This window comes from Centropristis striata, chromosome 6 (assembly GCF_030273125.1).
Source record: "Centropristis striata isolate RG_2023a ecotype Rhode Island chromosome 6, C.striata_1.0, whole genome shotgun sequence".
In the NCBI taxonomy this organism is placed as follows: domain Eukaryota; kingdom Metazoa; phylum Chordata; class Actinopteri; order Perciformes; family Serranidae; genus Centropristis; species Centropristis striata.
Window position 1 is genome coordinate 17347030 of NC_081522.1, and position 19813 is coordinate 17366842.

The 19813-nt window shown below is 38.0% G+C and overlaps 2 protein-coding genes across 5 annotated transcripts; both read right to left on the minus strand.

Annotated features, from left to right (window-relative positions):
- Positions 1-1156: 1156 nt before the first annotated feature.
- On the minus strand, positions 1157-12831 carry rhcgb (Rh family, C glycoprotein b). 3 transcript variants are annotated; one of them, XM_059335634.1, is made up of 11 exons: positions 12609-12831; positions 10543-10735; positions 9571-9721; positions 9331-9478; positions 9049-9215; positions 8613-8750; positions 8279-8415; positions 7355-7479; positions 7148-7221; positions 6617-6684; positions 1157-1346 (listed from the first exon to the last, which is right to left on the minus strand). In XM_059335634.1, the coding sequence occupies exons 1-11, from the start codon at positions 12829-12831 to the stop codon at positions 1157-1159; spliced, it is 1614 nt and encodes a 537-aa protein (XP_059191617.1). The 3 variants fall into 3 exon arrangements, with proteins under 3 accessions (XP_059191617.1, XP_059191619.1, XP_059191618.1); XM_059335636.1 differs by having other exon boundaries at positions 1236-1260; positions 6632-6684; XM_059335635.1 differs by lacking the exon at positions 1157-1346 and adding an exon at positions 4673-5961.
- A 1645-nt stretch (positions 12832-14476) lies between these two features.
- On the minus strand, positions 14477-18581 carry gdpgp1 (GDP-D-glucose phosphorylase 1). Of its 2 annotated transcripts, none has more exons than XM_059335638.1 (2): positions 18394-18581; positions 14477-17793 (listed from the first exon to the last, which is right to left on the minus strand). In XM_059335638.1, exon 2 carries the CDS (start codon positions 17783-17785, stop codon positions 16697-16699), a length of 1089 nt encoding a protein of 362 aa, XP_059191621.1. In that variant the 5' UTR covers positions 17786-17793; positions 18394-18581; the 3' UTR covers positions 14477-16696. The 2 variants fall into 2 exon arrangements, with proteins under 2 accessions (XP_059191621.1, XP_059191620.1); XM_059335637.1 differs by having other exon boundaries at positions 14477-17796.
- Positions 18582-19813: the final 1232 nt, after the last annotated feature.

Consider the following 19813-nt stretch of genomic DNA (forward strand, 5'->3'; position numbering starts at 1 on the left):
AAGTTTTAACAGTTTGGAGGCAAAATAGACAAACCTATCTTTTTGTTCTCTTACAAAATACAAAGATAGAGAAAAGTCAAGACATGAATAAAAATTTGTGAGGCAAAACATATTTTTTTTCTTCTTTTCAAACACATTAATCACATCACAACCTTTGGGGGCCCCAGCTGCTGTGTTGAAAACCACTGGACTAAACTACTAAACTCCATATCTCCACCAGTGACCACACAATGACGCATCAGTATTAAGAATCAAATAATGTCATATGAAACTCTTTTTTTTGCAAAAGAACTTTGACTTTTGATATTTTATTACATTTTGCTGGTAACACTTTTTACTTAACACAAATTACTTATATTAAATGTTCTTTTCAAAGGTATTTGTCTGAAACAAAAAAAATGATCTTGTAAAAAAAAAAAAAAAAAAAATTCTGCCTGGCAAACTCATTTAAGTTTCCTCATCACACTAGTGTAAGTTGCATATTGCACCATGTTTGGCATTTAAACTAGTTGTGATGTCACAAATCCTGCTCATACATAAACGTCTTGAACTCAGACTTCATGTGAGCACAGAGAGACTTTCCCTCAGCAGCTTAATGTAAATGCACAGAAAATCATTCTGCATAGTGAAGTTTAAACACACAATCAAAGAAACAATTACAAAAACATATTTTGGACTGGAGAATGCCTTAAGAAGCATGATTTTTACTTAGAATTTTGGCTCACAGGAAAAGACATCAGCACAGTAGAGTGCTACAGGGTGATTAAACATCTATTTAAAGCAGAAGCAGCTCCCTCTACAGGTAATAAACGGTGCCACTTTCATATCAGCAGAGACCTATGATACGATATGCCCCAAACCCCCCTGTTCACTCTGCCAGCTAACATAACCTGCCATACACACACACATAAATGCACACACGGTCACAGATATAAGGCCCCCCAGACCTCCCGGGTGATCTGCAGTGGAGCGTGTAGCCACCTGTCAATCACCAGATCTCGGCCGCCTTAAGAGAGACATTTCGTCTGGGACAACGGCAGCCCGTCCCTCCCCATACATTCTGCCTCCCCTAGCAACCATCGCCGGATGACTGAGAGGCTTTGTCCCCTCACAACAGGAGTCCACCATTGAACCCAGGAGCCCGTAGCAACCAGAATTAGAGGGTGCCAGAAAGGGGTCTTTTCTGTGAAACAGGGGTGAAAGCTCTGTTCTTGTCCCTTCGTCTGGGATTCATATCAGGGGCCTGAATGGCGTCCCCTCCTCCTTTTAAATGCTGGTGTAACGGAGCGTATGAAGGGGCTAGCGGTGAGCGGATAGGATCATGGTTAATCTGCTGTTCCTCTCCACTGTGGTCCGATAGGGACACTTAAGCAGCCTCTGTGGACAGTTAGTGGCGTGGGGAGGCCTGGGGATACCTGGGGAGGCCGGAGCTGGGAGGTTCATCAGCAGGTTGCAAACAGAAAGGGAAAAAACTGATGGGCAGTGGTGGAAGAAAAACTCAAATCATTTACTCAAGTAAATGTACCAGTATAACAATATAACAATACTGCATTATGAGTAAAGTCCTGCATTCAAAGCCAAACTAAGTGTCAGTGCCGATGTATCATCAGCTGCACAGGTTCTGCAGAAAAAAGGCTTCTGTGACTGAGATTATATCAGTGCATTGGTTTGTAAACAGCATTTTGTTGGAGTTGTTGGTCAAGGTGGAGCTGATTTAAACTACCTTATAGAGGCATACAGTTAAAGGGAAACTTTGGTATTTTTCAACCCGCATCTTGTTTCCTAGGTTTTTGCATCTAAATGACAAATGGGGACTACAATTTTGCAATCAAAACTTAAAGTGCTTGTTTTTGCCACTGACAGGCTAAGATTATTGTGTAAATGCTTTACAACATTATGGAACAGACGGTACAAAAAAATAAAATGCTCTCTTGACCTTTTGATTGTTTCAATCTGTTTGGTGTTGTGTCTAACCATGTCTCCCTAATGAAACTTCTCCTTGAGCAAAACAACACACCAGATCAGGCAAAAGGCAGAGAAATCTGCAAAGTCCTTTCCCTTATGTTTTCAGACGCTCTGAGTCTGTCAGTGAAAAAAAACGAGCATTCTTTGGGGACGTATATTGACGGTGCACAATTGCACAAACCTGGACTCATTTTTTAAAATGTTGCCCCCTATCAGTTATTTAAACAGAAAACATGGAAAAAAGTTTGTCCAGTGCTTCCCAACTTCAGGGCTGAGTCCCCTCCAGTGGGCGGAGTGTTGGAAGAAGTATTCAGAGCATTTACTTCTCTAAAAGTATGAATAGCACAATGATGACAAAAATGCTACTAATAACTTATGAGTAAACAGCTTCATGCTTGTTCTTTGTAAAGTAGTAACTATAATATCTTATCTATTATATATATATATATATATATATATATATATATCATTTCTCTTATCTTTTATTTTATTTGTGACATCATCGAACATTTTTACGTATTTGTGTCTTAAACAACTATTTAAGTGAAGAAGTTAAGAAGGGAAATCACTCATTAACAACTCATCAACTTCAATAAAGGGACTTGGTTCTGACTGATGCTGGGAAATTATGGCACACAATAAGTTCCAGTACTGGGTGTTAAAAAGACAGTCCAGATCTAAATGGTCAGAGAGGTTTTGGAAGTCAGATGCACCTGCTGAGAAGTAACCTTTAAGGGATACAGAAGCTGCACAAAACGTGAGCAGATTAGGTATAGAGAGAAAAGCGTAAGGGCTTGAATAGTTTATGACCAGTTCTATGGACTTGTGGTTTCTTTCAATAGGGGCTTTTACTGCCCTCTTTATAAGGGAGTGAACATGGATCCCTGAATACTTCTCTAACCGCTGTAGATCCTCGTAACTGTAAACTGAATTCAGGGGAGTTTTACTGCAGAGTGACTGACACTTATGTGCAAACTGTAAAACAATGAGGTGAATACGCTGGCGACATAATCGCCATTAGACATATTACATCGTTTTCTTAGAATAATGGTGAAAAATTGGAAAACAAAAGCCAAATAGCCACAGCCAGGTGCTCTAACACGACCTCCCACGTTGTATTTAATGCTCTGTACATTTTACATCACCACGTATAGAAGATTACAAACTAATCTCAACCTACAAACAACATCGCTGGCATGCAGAGAAAACATGCTTTTCCTGGTATGTTCTTTATCATTAATGAGCGTCCCCACGGCCCCCTGTATGGGAGTATGTTTTGTGCAGCTCCCATTCTAAGCTCTCGTCCTGCACCCTCTTTCCCACCCTCTCCTTCCCTCCGACCTGTCAATCAAAGATCATGATTGAGCCCGGATGGCAGGCAGTCAGTCATCAGCAATGAAAGTGAGGCCTCATTCTCTGTCTGTCCCTCCCTCTTTTCATGCCCCCTTGCCTCCTCAAGTTTTTCCATCTCACCTTCTCTGTGGCCTCTCGGGCCCCCCTCCTCTGCTCCCCTGCTATCCCTGTACAGTTTGTGTTTTCCCCCTGTGGAAGTCACATCTGTGGTCAGTGTCCATCCAAAAGAGGCCAAACGTCAAACATGACTGTCATGCTTCAAAAGGCTTGGCTCCCTCAACCTCAGAGAGGAAGGCCTGGTATCATTTATACATACGTCTGATTTAGTTTTAACAGGCCTCTGCATTTGCCCTGTAAGTGGCTGATGAATAAACATGAGCAGAGTTGGGGCGGGAACTGCATGGGGGTTGGATGAGAAGAGGCCCGGCTTGTGTGTATATGTGTGTGGACGTATTTGGGGGGTATCGGGGGCAATAGGGGGGAGCCTTTCTTCCCAGCAGGGCTGCATCTCGTTTAATTGGAGCACTTGTGGCACCATTACCTCCTTTACTCAAACACGTTACTGATGACAAAAGAAAACAGCACTAAGCCTGCCTTTGTTAGCGAGGAGACTGGACGACGCAATGGATTCCTCGCTGCTACTCATGTGTGGGAATCGTCCGCACTCCCACCACCACGAGCTGCTCCCTGCCTTCGGTCAGTGAAACGCCGCGGTCAGGTGGACGGAAGACAGAGCACGTGGAAATTACAGCTGTCATTGCAAAACTATGGCAGACGGACTTTTTATCAGATGCAGAAATAAACTGCATAACATAGCAACATTCATTAGAAAACATGGTGTATTTATTTACAAGCTTCTCCTCTACATTTTTACCCAACTATATGCACAAATAGCACCAATATTCAATGTATTAATCCACAGGAATCCTCTCTATCAATCAATTTAAAATGATAGACTCCAGCATATGTGTGCAGCCCTGCCAGTGACCTTGCCCTTTTGCTACCCTCTGACCCGAGGCCACGATGATGAGACTGGTCTCTAGTTTGTTTTTGGTCACCACAGTGTCCCGAGAGAGCAATAAGGGTGTGACCTTTGCCCCCGGGCTGACTCCAATACAGAGGGGACACTGAGGGCTCTTCAATGAGGGAAACAACTTATTTCCTCTTCTTTTTGTTGGTAAATCTTGACTTTTTGGCCATTATTTTCTACATAATTGATGTGATTTAAAGGTATAAATTTACAAAAAAAAACCCAACTAAAATTAATTTCTTGAGTTCAAATAAAGTTGGCACAACATGTTATTACAATTATGTTAAATAATTCTTTAATCATTTTTAAAAATTACATTACCATTAGCAAACTTTTTAATTTTCAAAACTACATGACATAGATATTCTACAGTGTGCAACATCTAAATGTACAAACATCTGCCTTTGATAAAATCATACATTTCTAAACCAATAACACTTTACTTTAACACTCCTATTTAGCATTTATAAGCAGTCCATAAACATTAAACACATGGTTTATAATACACAATGATGTTAGTAGTTGTGGGTATATATCAGTGATAATTAATGTAATTCTTAGTAGCCCTTCCTGTGGGCTCCCATAGGTAGAGGCTGGTGTAAAAACCTATGGGTGCCACAATTTGATTTTTCAATTTAATGTCTGATTTAAACATTTTTCACTGAAGGCTATGCCATTGTTAGATTCATCAGTCCTGATTCCTAAAGATTAACAGACCGTTGGTTTTATCCCCTGAAAGCCAGGGGATCATTCACATCATTTTTAAAACGCTTCTCCAAAATTACGAAATACGATTACGAGAATTTCGATTTTTTTCTGGAATGTAAAATTTTACCTTATGAAAACAAATAAATAAAAATACAATAAAGTGTTTTTTGTAAGCCAATTATTGTCTATTTATATAATGCTCATAAATGCTAAGTGAAGGTGAGTTTTATGTAGAGTGTAACTGAACATCCGTCACGTTACAGCATAATTTAATAACATGATACATCACTGTCATTACATATCAGTGTAAAACTCCTCCATGAAGACACACAAAAAATATTCGAGTTCTGTTTTTAATGCATCTAAGTAAAATTGAAAACAAAGATGTGAAAGTTGTGAAGGAAAATCCAGTGCAAAATGCAACTCAAGTGGGTCTGAAGCAAACCTAATACAAAACATTTAACTATTTCTCTCACAACAACTTAAAGGAACAATAATTATGTTCTCAGGGTAATATAGTTCAGCCTGAGCCAAGAGACACATTCTGCAGTCCACCAGCACCAAGATAATGTCACTTATTTATTAAATATTTAAAAACAGTGTTTAAATTTAATGAAATTAATTTATCTGAAAATAGATATCCAGGAAAACATATCTTATCCAAATGACAAATGACTTCACTTCAAACAAACAAATAAAAAATATAGATTTTAAGCCTCAATTCCGGGTCAAACAGCCTGTTAACAGACCTATATTCACTGTTTAAAATACAAGTGGTTTCGATTGGAGAACAATAATCAGATGAATATTTCTTTCCAGCAGAATATCGTAAAAACAAATGGGCTGTGTGTGATAAAGACAAGGCCTCGCGTCAGGTCTGCTCCACGGAAAAATTTGACTCGGCTCTGAAAAAACAACAGAGCACAAACAAAGAGCATCATTATAATTTGTGAAACTTGACAGAAAAGTTGTAGCTCACAGTGTGTGGTGTCAAGATTTTGATTAATGTCTTTTCTACTGTGGCCTGAGATTTGGCCTGTAGATGCTTCTGTGAACTCCATATATCACTCTGCGGGGTAGATTACACTGACAGTTAAGATTTTCTAATAGTATCATTTTCATTTCCACAGTAAACATGACTCCAAGGTCACTTTGAAGAGCTGCACATGCGGAGCTGTGCTGTGAAAAACCCCTATCAACAAACAGCACAAGTGAGCTTCACATGGAAGCGCAGAGCAAAAGGTCTGGGTCAGCATTACGTAATCTATCCCACACTGAGAAACAGGTATACTGCATATATGAATATGAATAAATATGTATATCCTGACTGTGTGTTCACTCCATATTAACACAATGCAGAGATATTCCCCAACAAAGAGCAGGAATCACAATGCTTCACATGTATGTGCCACTAATTTGGATTTGCTGCCACCAAGAGGACACTGAAAGCAACACATTGCACAACAACAGAGGCACTACCTGCATGGTCTGTTTGGTGTTAGGATAGCATGAATCCATGACCAGAACAGTGTTGTCAGATAAACTAAAAGATACACTTACACATCTTTATTGTGCATGTGGTTGTTGTAATGAAGCATGGGTGGGATGGCTTCTTCATCATCAGGAAGCTGTGAACAACATGGGGGGTATAAATAACCACATGATCAACCAGCAACTGAAAACATGATGCTATGTAAACTTTTCCAGAGTCATAACATGGAAAACTTATGAACCATTTCTTTGTAAACACAGGTGATAGAATGATGGTAGCCCATTCAGAAACTCACAGAGAGAGTGGAAAAACAGGGTAAGAACACCAAACAGTAAAATGTTTCCATTCAACACAATAAAACAAACTAAAAGCCTGTAAATCAAAGTATTTTTCATATTCATACAAACATTAGATCAAAAATGTGTTATGTAGACATTTTCACATTCAGGACTGCATTTGAGAAACAAAACTCAAACAAAATATTTTACATATATGATATCTGTTATTCAATCCAGGCAACTTCACAATGTCTGTGGTATAACTACTGACTGAATTATGATTTTAAAACCTCTTTATGATTGTAAAGCACCATCTCTCACCTCCCAGTAGGGCTCATCATCAAAACAATTGTCATCTGCAGGATCTCCCCAGATAGGCAATCTTAAAATACAACCTGAGAAGAATGCAGTCATAATAATAACACATGCAGTTCATCATCAAACACAGTAATGTCACAGGCATTTGCATACTGTATATTATCAGTTATAGGGTCAAACTTAAGGGTGGATGCAGCAGTTACTTCTTACCAACAATGATGCCTCCGCCCACACCGAAGCAGATAGCCACACAGAGGCCTGCAGCCTGGTAACCACCCTGCAGTGTCGGCCGCACGTCTTTGAACTCACCCTCAAAGTCGAAGGTGTTAATGAGCCTTTAATACAAAAAACAGATTTTGGTCACAAGAATACACATTTTTTTTAGTAGTTGATAACCTTCTCTCCATTCAAGTAATACAGGTGCATCACAATACATTAGAATATCATGGAAAAGTCCATTTCCAGTAGTTCAAGTCAAATAGCCCCAACCTAAATTTGAGTCATATAGATGGACATATTTTTCAGAGGCCAACATTTCCACATTAAACATACTTTTTAAAATCGATGTTTGTAATATTCACATTTTTGGTCTCATTAAATGTAAGCCATAATCATTATACTTAGAATAAATTAAATACATTTAATTACATACCTATACAATGTGTTATTTCCACTTTTTGATTTGAATTACTGACGTTTATAAACTTTTCTATGATATTCTAATTTATTGAGATGCACCTGTAAAGTTAAATTTACCATGATCTCTAACAAGGAAATGGATGAAAAGTGACCACTTACAGCCAAGACAGTGTTTTGACTTTGTTGAGGAAATCTACTCTATGGAAAAACTAACCCATCATTTAAGGTTAAAAATAGCAATTTCAAACAATGCTGGAGGAAATATACTGCATATAAAGGAATGGACAAGTCATGAAGAGGAACCTGATCAAAAACTTTAAAGATTAATGGTGCAATGAGAAAGTAGCGCCCCCTTATGTTGGTTCTGTATTACCGATGATTTGACTTTGTGTTTGTGTAATTCTTTATTCATACACTAAAAAATAAAACAAAATAAAGATTTTTTATATTATTACCATGACCTCTGAATTGTATGTGTCAGTAAGGACCACTCACCCCTCAGCGCCATAAACAGACTCTGATGCAGCTGCAGCAGTGATTGCTCCCACGATGCCACCTATGACTCCTGGCATGCCGTGCAGGTTATGGATTCCACATGTGTCCTGGATCTTCAGGTACTTTTCCATAAAAGGCTGAGAGGGACAGTAAGGATTAGCTGAGTTTACTTAAAACTTTCAACAGCTCAATCTGACTGAGCATTAAGTTGACAGCTGGCTTAAGGGCAGTAAAAACAGTAAAATAATTGAGTGACACATAAAGGAAAACAACTTCTGTGCTAAAGGGGATAGTTAACTTTAATATAACACGGTAAACCAGATAAACACCGTACCGTTAAGAAGATGTATCCCAGTGTGGAGATGATACCACAGCAGAAGCCAACGATCAGAGACCCGTAGGGCATCAGCATGAACTCTGCGGCTGTTCCCACTGCAACACCTCCAGCAAGAGTGGAGTTCTGGATGTGAACCTGAAAAAAACATGTGCAGAAAAAATGCATCTGTTAGTCAAGAGTTTGTGTATCAGGTAGATCTTTCTATATCAAGAGAAGCACAGAATGCATCTAATCACGTCAAGGAAAAATAAAGTTTGAGTTTGTTCAGGTGGAACACAAGTCATGCATGTCATGTTAAAAAACTCAACAAGGTGATCTATTTCAGCATAGACAAATATACACACCTCATGTTATCATGTCCATCATATATTACATAATAATTTAACTTTAAGTGTGCATGACTGACAAAAAAACCCAAACACTGCTCCTTTACCATGTCAAGTTTCCCATGCTTCTGGAAGAGGCTTGAGACAGCAACTGTAGTGAGCACAGTTGAGGCCAAAGCCAGGTAGGTGTTGATGGCTGCTCTGTGCTGCCCGTCCCCATGGTCTGTGATGGCTGAGTTGAAACTGGGCCAGAACATCCACAGGAAGAGGGTGCCTGCGCAGAAACCAGGGTGGACTTTAAGAATCAAGCGGATTTTACAGTGCCTCTAGTATAATGTAAAGTATTCTGAAAGTAAATAAAAATTAGTATTGAATTAAATCAAACCCACCAATCATGGCAAAGACATCTGAGTGGTAGACGGAGCCCTGCAGACGGCTGCTCTGGTCCAGGTTTGGCCGATAGAGCATCCACGAGATGGAAAGACCATAATAAGCTCCAAATGTGTGGATCACCATGGAGCCTCCAGCATCTCTGGCCTTCAGGAAAGGAAATATTAGCATTCGTAGAAAACATTGCAAAACATAAGCAAGCATAACAGTATCTCTCCTGCTTTATTGTTTCAACTTACATGTATGAGGTCCAGGATAATATATTCCTCCACAGCAAACAGAGTGATCCCAAACAGAGTCATAACCAGCAGCTGGACTGCACTGACTTTACCAAGCACCGCCCCGTAGGCTATTAAACAGCCCGCCACACAGAAGTCAGCATTGATCAGGCTGGGGAGGGAAACAAGCCAACATGTAGCAGATATAAATCTGAACAGGCCAAAAATCATACATGGTTGACCATAAAGTTGGAAAAATTACGTTTTCAGACACAATCCTCTGTTATTTGTGGTTTAATTTTCATTGAGATATGTTTGGAAGAAATTGATTAATACAGTTTTGAGGAGATAGACACTTTATCTGTCAAGAATAAATCACATTGTCACAATCATTTCAGAGATATATAACAAAAGATTCCAACATCATGAGCAACAGTGTGGCCACGGATGCACCTATTTAACAACAGTAAATCAAATTAAAAAGTACAACCATTCAAGAAGAATTAAAGAATTTTTAGCACTGCTGTCACAATATCTGATTTTCACTAGAAGATTATTGCAATATTTTAAAAAAAAAGGTAATTTCATCTTTACTTTTGTTTATTGTTTGTTTTAAATACAAAGCCAGAGAGGAAAAAAACAAATTATTTAAGACGTGCTAGATTATGAGGATTATTAACATGATGTGAATAATTCATTTTTTAAATATCAAACTTGACATTAATACTGGCATATCACGACACTGCTAACTAAAGCAAATAATACACTTATCTAGTTATCCTACTGTTTTTCTTTCATATGTGTTGACAGTGTGACTTGGCTGCAACTAGTTAGTATCCTCTTCTGATTAATCCTAGTTCCTGTCTAGCTTCCAGCCTTCACACGTCTACAGTCAGACTGTTTTCTCTCGTTTGGTCCACATATTAATCAACATTTAACAGAACGAGAAAAATGGATGCTTTTGATTCATTGAGAATAAAACAAAACCATTACTTCTCAACTCCAATTTTGATCTTTCCATCAGTGTAGTCCAGGGAGTGGAACCAGCCTTGCATTAGCAGCGCCCATTGGAGACCAAAGGCTGCAATGAGGAAGTTAAAGCCCACTGCACCAAAGCTGTAGCGCTTGAGAAATGTCATCAGGAAGCCAAAGCCAACAAAGATCATCACATGGACATCCTGGAAACCTGGGGCAAAGACAGAAGAAGGGAGAGACGAGAAGGATCGTAAGAAACAATAGTAGAAGAAAGGGTAGGGAATTCCACATCAAAATCAAATTAAAAGCAATGCATTATTCGAATACAGTAATGAAAAAAGGATAATGCATAATAAGTCATCACTGTAAGTAATGTTTTTAATCATCTTCTTATTCTTTTTGAGGTGTCCTCTATAAGATCAATATAAAATAAATACTGTGCCTCTATAACTGACTACAAAAAGTCCATGAAATGTGGTTGAGAGCCTCAGAAACATAAACATTAGATAATTGGGTAACGCTTTATATTAAGGTCCTTGTAATAGCCATTAATTAACAAGTAATAAGGCCCTTGTAAGTCCTTACAAGATGCTTTTTGACATTATTGCCTGTTTATAAGCTTATATAGGTGTTAATAATGACATTACAAACACCCATGACCCACCCATTATGTCTTTGCCATGCCTTTATTAATCTTATTTTGTTTGCTTATTGATATTAAAATATACTTTATTGCTCATCTATTATAAGTTAACTATAAGTTAACTATGCTTTTTGCAACTACCGGATCTAAAGCGAGAACAATGCCTTATTACTTGTTAATTAATGGTTATTAAGGACCTTATTATAAAGCGTTACCGATAATTGTGCTGAGAATTTCTATGTCAAGCTGCATTTTCCACGGCTAAGAATAAATCCTTAAGTTTAATATAATAACAATAACCCCAATAAACACCTAGACACAAAAAGAAGTGATACCATAGACTTTGATCTTTTGTTGGAAATTAGTCTTTGTGAAACACTTCATATCTGCTATAACCAGCAGTATGTACAGGACATACCAGCATAACCCAGACGGTGTCATTTACAGCATAACATCGTTAAAGCCGGACACACCTTGGGTCACAATAGCTTCCCACTGCATTGTGAAACATTATAGGTCGCAAAGGATAATTTACAGCACAGGTTCTACATAAGATCAGATGGGATGTTTTTTTTGTTTGTTTACAGTCTAACAAACTGTAAATGCTTCGGGCATTTCAGACTGTCCTGATGTCGGTGTGTGCAGTGTTGGAAAAGAAGGGTTCCGTGACTTTAGGATGAGGTCCTTTATGTGTCATGACAACAAACAGTGTCAGCACATACATCCATCACTTGACATCGAACACCATATCTGAGATGTTCTTAACAATAGCCTGACACAGACACCGTGGGTTGTCCCAGAAATGTAAAATACAACCACACCCAAACAGTATACTGGCACAAACATCCCAACGTTAGTTTTTGTTTAAATATTATTCAAAAAAGTTAAGTGTGACTTGTCAGCAACAGTCAAACTGGAAAGAAAAGCCTGAAGGGATTCAAACCCCCCATGGAAATGTTAATTTGTGGCTGTCAGCAATGTAGGAATAATCTGAGAGGTCAACAGAGCTACATACAAATATTAATAAAATCATATTTGTAAAATAGCTTTTATTGCACTATACCTTGATTGTTTGCTTTTACTCTTCCTGTAAGTCGCTTTGGATAAAAGCGTCTGCTAAATTACTAAATGTAAATGTAAAATGCAGATGTGTAAAGATATAGGTATATAATTTATAATATAAAGGTAAAAGTAAAGAGATTGCTTGATTAAAACAATCAGATATAAAACTGATCATTGAGCTATTGGACATTTAAAAAAGAGAGTAATAAAAAAAATAATAACAATTTAAAAAAATATATAATTCACATTACATTAAAGGAAATCTCAAGTGCTACAGGTTAAGGTTAAGCATAACATTATAATTATAAAAAGGATCAAAAAGGATAAAACAGCTAAAAACAGAGTATATTAGATAAAATACCAAAATGAAGTCACTTACTTGGATATCTGAAGTAGAAGTCGTTCTCAATGTCACTCGATATATTTTTAGCTTTCCTGTGTTCTATCCAGTGTGTATCGGATTCTTCATTGTAACGAATAAAAACCCCAAACAAGATGATCATGGCTGTTTGCCACACAATGCAAACTGCTGGAAGACTGATACGAACATTTGTATTTTTTTGACGGTCACAACATTCCCTGAAACTTTGAATACAACCCATTTTTGGTTAGTTTTTATCTTTTGTATAGATTTTTTTAGTTTCTTTCTATAAGTTATAAAAGCTGCAGTGGAATCATTCAAGTGAGCTGTCGTCTAAAAAAGTGACAGACCCTTTAATAACCCTGGGCATCTTAAGCACAAGTGAAGATGAGCACAGATGGGTGTTTGCTTTACTAAGAGGACACTCCCACAGTCAGTCCCTCCACTTTTGCACTTCATGTCACTAGCTGGTTCAGCTAGGGACATTTCTTAGGTAAGAGATGCAATTTATGCTTTATAATAATTTCAATACATTTTTCCCATGCATAGTATAAATCAACACATAATCTAAATATGGAAAATTCTACTGCTACTGAGGTTTTGTGGTATCGAACATAGGAGACATGCTTCAGATCCTGAACAAACAGGTGAAATATGATGTTTACAAGGACATCTGTCAGCAGACAGTTGTATCCTTGTCTGCTAAGGTTACACAAGGTTGCCAGTAGAAAGCTAGGGGGATTACATATGTTTTAAAATGATCTTGGAACCTCCTCCCTTAACACAAACACGCTTTGCATGTCATTTTTGTACGACATAAGACACGTGTCTCCATAGAAAAGTCTTGGACAGCGCTTGGAGTTGTCTTTTGTTGCTACCTGCTAGAGGGTGGGAACATGCTCATCTCTTCTGCACAGGGCTAATCCTTTGAAGCATTAACTGTAAATAATGCGTATCCATGCAGGGCCCCATTGGAAAGATGCACGACAGGTTTGACTCAGTCATCCATCACAGACGCAGAGTTCAAGGATGAGACAAGGGTCCAGTTTTTTATTACTAAAACCTAAATGTTGTACAACCTACTGTTGTACAGGCGAACTGTAAAATTATCAGTTTAACTGGGACATAGCATGTGCTGAAAAAATGGCAAAACAAAAAAAAGTATGTAACAATAGTCAAAACTAGAACAATTAAACTAAAGCGATTGAAACTTCATGATGATGGAGAGCTTGAACTTGAATGTCGACTCAACAGATTCAATACTTTTGCCTATGTGATTCAGCAGATTGAGATGATGAGCATGATAAAATCATGCAAACCACTGTGTTTCATTGAGAGTTAGATGAGAAGATTGATATCATTCATATGTCTGTGCAGTATGTCGATATAGAGACATGGTGACGTACTGGCTAGAGGAGACTTTCTCACTTCAGTTTGCACTATGGGGGGAAAGCATATGCATGGACTGTCACATGTAAATAGTAAATATGACTGTCCTGTTCTGTCTGCACTTGCATGTTACGAAAGGAAGGTTAAAAAAAAAGAGAGGTAGAGAACACTGCCCTGAATCAATACAAGGCAATGTTGTAGTTAATGCCAATGTACTAAATATTGTTAATAAGCCCAATAAAACTGTTATGAATCAATAATTAAAGACAATTGTAACAGAAGTGCAGCTGGAGTAATCATAAATTGTTGCGCTCTGGCAGTTCCAGACACGGCACTGATTGTATTTTGTTTCTCAAAGCAGTACAAAATAACTGCAAAAGAAAATGTTTTGTTGAATCATTATCTCACCAGGGAAAAAAGCATGTTAATCATCGAAACATATAGATCAATACACAGGTTGTGTGCTCACCTCATTAAAATGAGTGAGCAGGTATCTATGCTCATTGATCTCACTGCTCGGCTGAGCACTGCTACCTTGGTGATGTAATTCTGGCAGATGATGTGCTCTTCAGGGATGATGTGGAGCATTGATCCTCCTTGATCTGAGGCTCCACTGTCAGGCTTGTTGAAGTAGCTTTGGTATCTTGAAATTTCTTTAGAATAAAGGGAGAGACACGTGGAGGCAACTTTTGACAGCAAGTTAAACAAATAAAACATGAAATGAATTATTTGTGGAACATGTGTTTTACCCATGCCTGGGGGAAAAAAACATTTTGTTTGTTTTTAGTTTTGTTCTATTTATTAGCTGGAGATATCTGGAAGGTCATAAATAACATTCATACACAAAAGAACATTTGAAAGAGGATTATCTTGGTTTATCACGGGAGAAAAAATATTTTAATGGCTTTAAAGTCACTGTTGGTAATAAGGGAGGGGCAAGTGTACTTTTCCCATTAAGATTTATCCTAAAAGGTACACATGGCCTTCAATTAATTAATTTTTGGGCAACCAATCCTGAGATATATTTGCTTATTTTTCTGTCAATTCAAATGCCAGCTGCATAGTGCGTGAAACAATAAGTGCCTATGAATAGCAAAGAAAGGTGGTGACTATATTTACATATCAGTGCAGTGCATAGAGTGTGGCAATGTTCTTAGTCTAAACAGCCCCTGTTTATAGGCCTGTATCACAGCAGTCACTCTCACTCGGCATAGCAGGAAATGCACCGGTGTTACGAATATCAGTAAATCATAACAGTGTGACAGTGAGTCAGCAAGCACAATGCATCTGTCCAATTTATTAGGTATGCCTTTCCAAAATATTAGGTACACCCCGCTTAAATATTAGGCACACTCAGTAAAAAATATTAGGTACACCTGTCCAGTTATTAGGTCCACCTGGTCAAATTAATTATTAATTTTGCCAGGCAGGTGTACCTTTTACTTTAATACACAAAACAAGTGATATCATATCTCCACAAAGTTTGGTTAGATTGAAATGAAACTGGGGGCAAGTAGTATGCATGTTAGCCACTAGGTGACACTTTTTTTAAAAAGTTGAAAATATTTGCCAGACCTCCTTTTTCCAACTCATCTTAGTACGTCAGTCCAATTGGCATTGACTGTTGCTCAGAGCATCCAAATGATCAAAAATCAAAGTGGCTATCAACCTGTGTCTTGCGTCTCTCATGAGGGCCTGCATGCCCAACTTGCATTGCTTCCACGGGCTGCCAAGTCAGACTTGCGTGGGCGGCTTGGAACCCATTAATAGCTGTTTGCAGGTCTAGTTTTTATGGTGTTTTTTAAAAATATTTTTGCTCCAAGAGTCCTTCTAAATCTCACACAAACACTGTCACCATCCTCAGTGATTTACAGTTTACACAAATCTTTTGTTGAAAGGTCACATGTCACTGTTTCTCTTTGCTACAAGAGAAAAGCCTGATTTCAACATTCTGTTTCGCAAACATTTACCAATATGTTAAATCCTCTCACATCAGCCTCATGCTGTTCTGGGTATTAAATGATCATTTAATATTATACTTAACTCTCAATTTAAAAAGGCTATCAATGCCTGAAAAATGTAGAGATTAGAGAATTACATTATAGGCCTCTTATATAACAGATATGCTGACTTGTCTTCATAGGAAAAGCACAGGTGTAACAAATAACATTACCAATGCCAGGGAACCAGCATGAAAAAGAAATATAAAATCAATTTCATGAGATCTTAATTTAATGAGATGATCCACAGCATTAGATGAGCTGGTCGAAGTCTCTAAGTGCTAGGAAGAGATGCTTCAATTCTTCCTTTCTGCAACACTTAGCAAAGTGTACACTGGACCATCCTTTATTGAAAGAAAAGGAGCTAATGCCTTCCTGTTAAAAGCGACCACAGAAACAAATAATATTTGCAGTAGTGGATTTGTAGGCCTGTTGCATTATGTCTATCTAACATATATGTGCTTTGACAAGTATCTTGTTTCACATTTTCACATAATGCAGCACATCTATTACTTTTAATTTAAAGTCACTGATACATATGTCTTTGTAAGAAGGTACTTTGTGCAGGAAAGGAGATTTAGCATAGTTCCAAAGATTTATCCAGTTTAAATATCTTGATTTTCGTAACTGATGTCACCAAACACCTACAGGTGTTCAGAACATGTGAAGAATGTGTAGCTTCTAACCTACTGTAGCACAAGATTTAATGGCTATACATTATAATTCCCTCAAATGAAGAGTGAGCTTCTGTTCCAACATGTGAAACTCTGTGTCAGGTAGAAGGTACGTCTGGATGATATCCATGACATCTTTCTCAGTAGTGAGCTCATAGTCCTTCTTGTTCTTAAATGGTAAATGTCCAGCCAGCTCACAGAGAGCAACATTGAAGGCAGACTCCTCCTTGGCACCAAAACTCGATGTTCTAGGCCAAACAGCGATGCGAACACCTTTTCTTGAACAAAGATCCTTTTTGTTCTGTATGCAATCAGATGGCGGACATCCTCTAGTCAAGAACACGTTGTGAGCAATATTACCCTCCACAAGAAAGTCCGTAAGTTGACAGATAGCTCCTGTAACTTCCTCCACCCCCTCTGACTCAGTGTAGAACAAAAAGCCAGCAGGAAAGTCCAACAACCGATAAAACCCCTTTTCAGGAACCAGCGGCTTGACTGGCATGGATTCTATCTTGAGCTCGTGATTCAGGTAATACCCATGTAGGTGTAAATGATTGACTGACGCAAATGCTCCAAGACTATTGAAGCCCACACGGAAGCCAGGCTCGGAGCTCAGCAGCACTGCTTCAATGCCAACACTGACAGCGGACCTTGTCAGGATCTGTGGGAAACAGCGTGAAGGATCTGGAACAAAGAGACAATGTCCAAACTCCAAAGGGCTGACATTGACCAGCACAACCATCCTGCTGGGTTGATGCAACTGACCTATTTCATTTCCTCCCTCAGTATCCTTTATCATCTCAAATATGATTTCTTCTGGATTGATTTTGTTAAAATTAAACTGTTTGGCATTAAACTGCTGCTGAATGCTCAGTATCTCCTGAGGCTTTCTTCTCTCTATTCCTCTTTGAATATTCAGCTGGGCCACATAGCCATGCGCGCCCGGCAGGACACGTGTTTGTAAATCACCCAGGTGGTAGCGGAATAGTCCACGGTTCATCCTGTCAGTCCAGCCGGCTTGGATGGTCGTGTCAAATTTTGCTGGCGTTGATTCAATCCCAACTCTTCTGCCACTGCTCCAATGCACATCTGCGACGAAGTCCTGGTTGCTATACACAAACTGGAGCAGCATGGCTGGACCTGCTGGTGAAAAGTGAAGCAGAGAGGCGTGAGGTTCGACAATAGTGTTCAGGTGTCATTCTGCTGAATCATCAGACGGAGAGTCACATGAGCAGCCTGTGAACATGGCTGCAAATGATTTATTATTGATTACGCCCATTTAAAAAAAAGATCAATTAATAATATATCATTAGTATATAATGAAAGAAAATGGAGAAGTAATTGTTTCACTGACATATTTGATTTCAGCTGTAGTGCACAGAAAGCGACAACTTTAAAATCAGGACTTTAACATTCATCGAGGACAGAAACCATAGCCTTATATTTAAACTCTTTACTCAAAGTAGCAATTCCACAATGTGAAATATTACTTCATCACATGTAAAAGACAGGTATTGAAAGTACTCACACTTCTGACCACAGTGAGTGATTGTGGATTTTTATTACTTTAAGATCATTGATGAACATATAAAACGTTAATCATCACGTACGTAAATCATAGTCAGCAAGGTAACCAAAGATGTTTGACAAATGTAGTGGAGTAAAAAGTAAACTTCTCCCCATTAATTATTTGCCAATAACACAAGCATGAGTTCTTATGAATTGATAATATATACTCACCTTTTTAATTTGACAGTATACCACCGAGTGTTGAAAGAAACAGCAGATCAAATGCCTTTTAAGAGACACAGCTTGTTATTTACATCCGCAATAATAGCTTTTTATCTGTTTTTTTCCTATCACTGGTTTGCCATGTTAGCTGATGAGCTAACGTTAGCTTCCTTAGTTCCACGTTTTCTTCTTCGTCGGTGTTTCCTGGCGTGTTTCCGGTTCAGTTTTTCACAATAAATCTTTCTATTAAATTATTTATTTGCACAATATGGGCGCTAATTTACGACATTTAAAACTGTATACTGTATGTTAACATCAGTGTAATTACATGTTTCATTTTTAATATGTTTTACATGTTAATATGATAATAGATTGGTAGCTAGTGATAGGAGACATTTAAATAGTAAAAACATATTGACAAAAAAGGCAGTGTTACAGCATGTTTATCAAGACAAATCACTGCCGATTTAACTAACTTATACATCTGAAGTGTTTTGTAACCAAGTATTTAAAAAAATTATTAAGTTAAAGTAGTGAAACCACACTATAGAAAAACTCCTGCATTTATTCAAATAAAAGTACACAAGCCTTTATATCATTAGGGCTATATTACCAATGTATTAACATATAAACTGCACTTTAATGTCATAGCTGGCTCATTTTTAGATGATTCATATATTTTTGGGGGAGTTAAACATTTTAGGGACATCATTAGGGTTATTTCTTTATGTTGACTACATGTTTGTAAAATCTTGACCTGAAAAGTAACCAGTAACTAGAGGTGTCAAACAAGTACACAGTACAATATTTACCTCTGAAATGTAGTGGATTAAAAGTATAAATACTCAAGTAAAGTAAAAGTACATCAAAATTGTGTCAAAAAAAAGTAAAGCTCGTAAATAAATGTACTTTGTTACATTCCACCACTGCCTTCACCTACCCATAGTGTTTTAGTGGCTGGCCATTTGTTCCAGAAAATTGTTGTTCACTTAGTAAGTGCTAATAATTACCTAACCAAACCCCCAATGAACACGCACACATAAAGCTATTTTGAAGATATCTAAATCTAAATCTACATGGTAAACCCCCTTGTAACTGTAATATTATGTATGTGAGCAATATTTTACCGTTGAGCCACTTTCCAGTTTTTATCCCCTACTGATCCATGTAGGCTCAACTAACTTTGAAAGAATGAGCAGTTGGCCAATCAGGCATCACGGTTATTTTAGTCTTGGCATGCTTTTGGAGATAAAACAGGCAGTGATTGGCAGAGTTGTGAATGTGTGCCACAGAGTTTGGGAGTTCACCAGTTGATACATCTTAACCAACTGATTTGCTAAACTAGCTTACTTTTATATTTACATTTAATTTCTCATTTCTCATAAATAAGGACAAGTGAAAGAACGATGGAAGCCAGCAACAATGAAGT

Coding starts and splice junctions, on each gene's coding strand:
- gdpgp1 (XM_059335638.1), bottom strand. CDS start 17,785: ATGCTGCTCCAGTTTGTGTATAGCAACCAGGACTTCGTCGCAGATGTG.
- rhcgb (XM_059335634.1), bottom strand. CDS start 12,831: ATGGGTTGTATTCAAAGTTTCAGGGAATGTTGTGACCGTCAAAAAAAT. Junction 8,416..8,612: donor TGGGATACATCTTCTTAACG/GTACGGTGTTTA, acceptor TGTCCCTCTCAG/CCTTTTATGGAAAAGTACCT. Junction 1,347..6,616: donor CACATGCACAATAAAGATGT/GTAAGTGTATCT, acceptor ATCGGACCACAG/TGGAGAGGAACAGCAGATTA.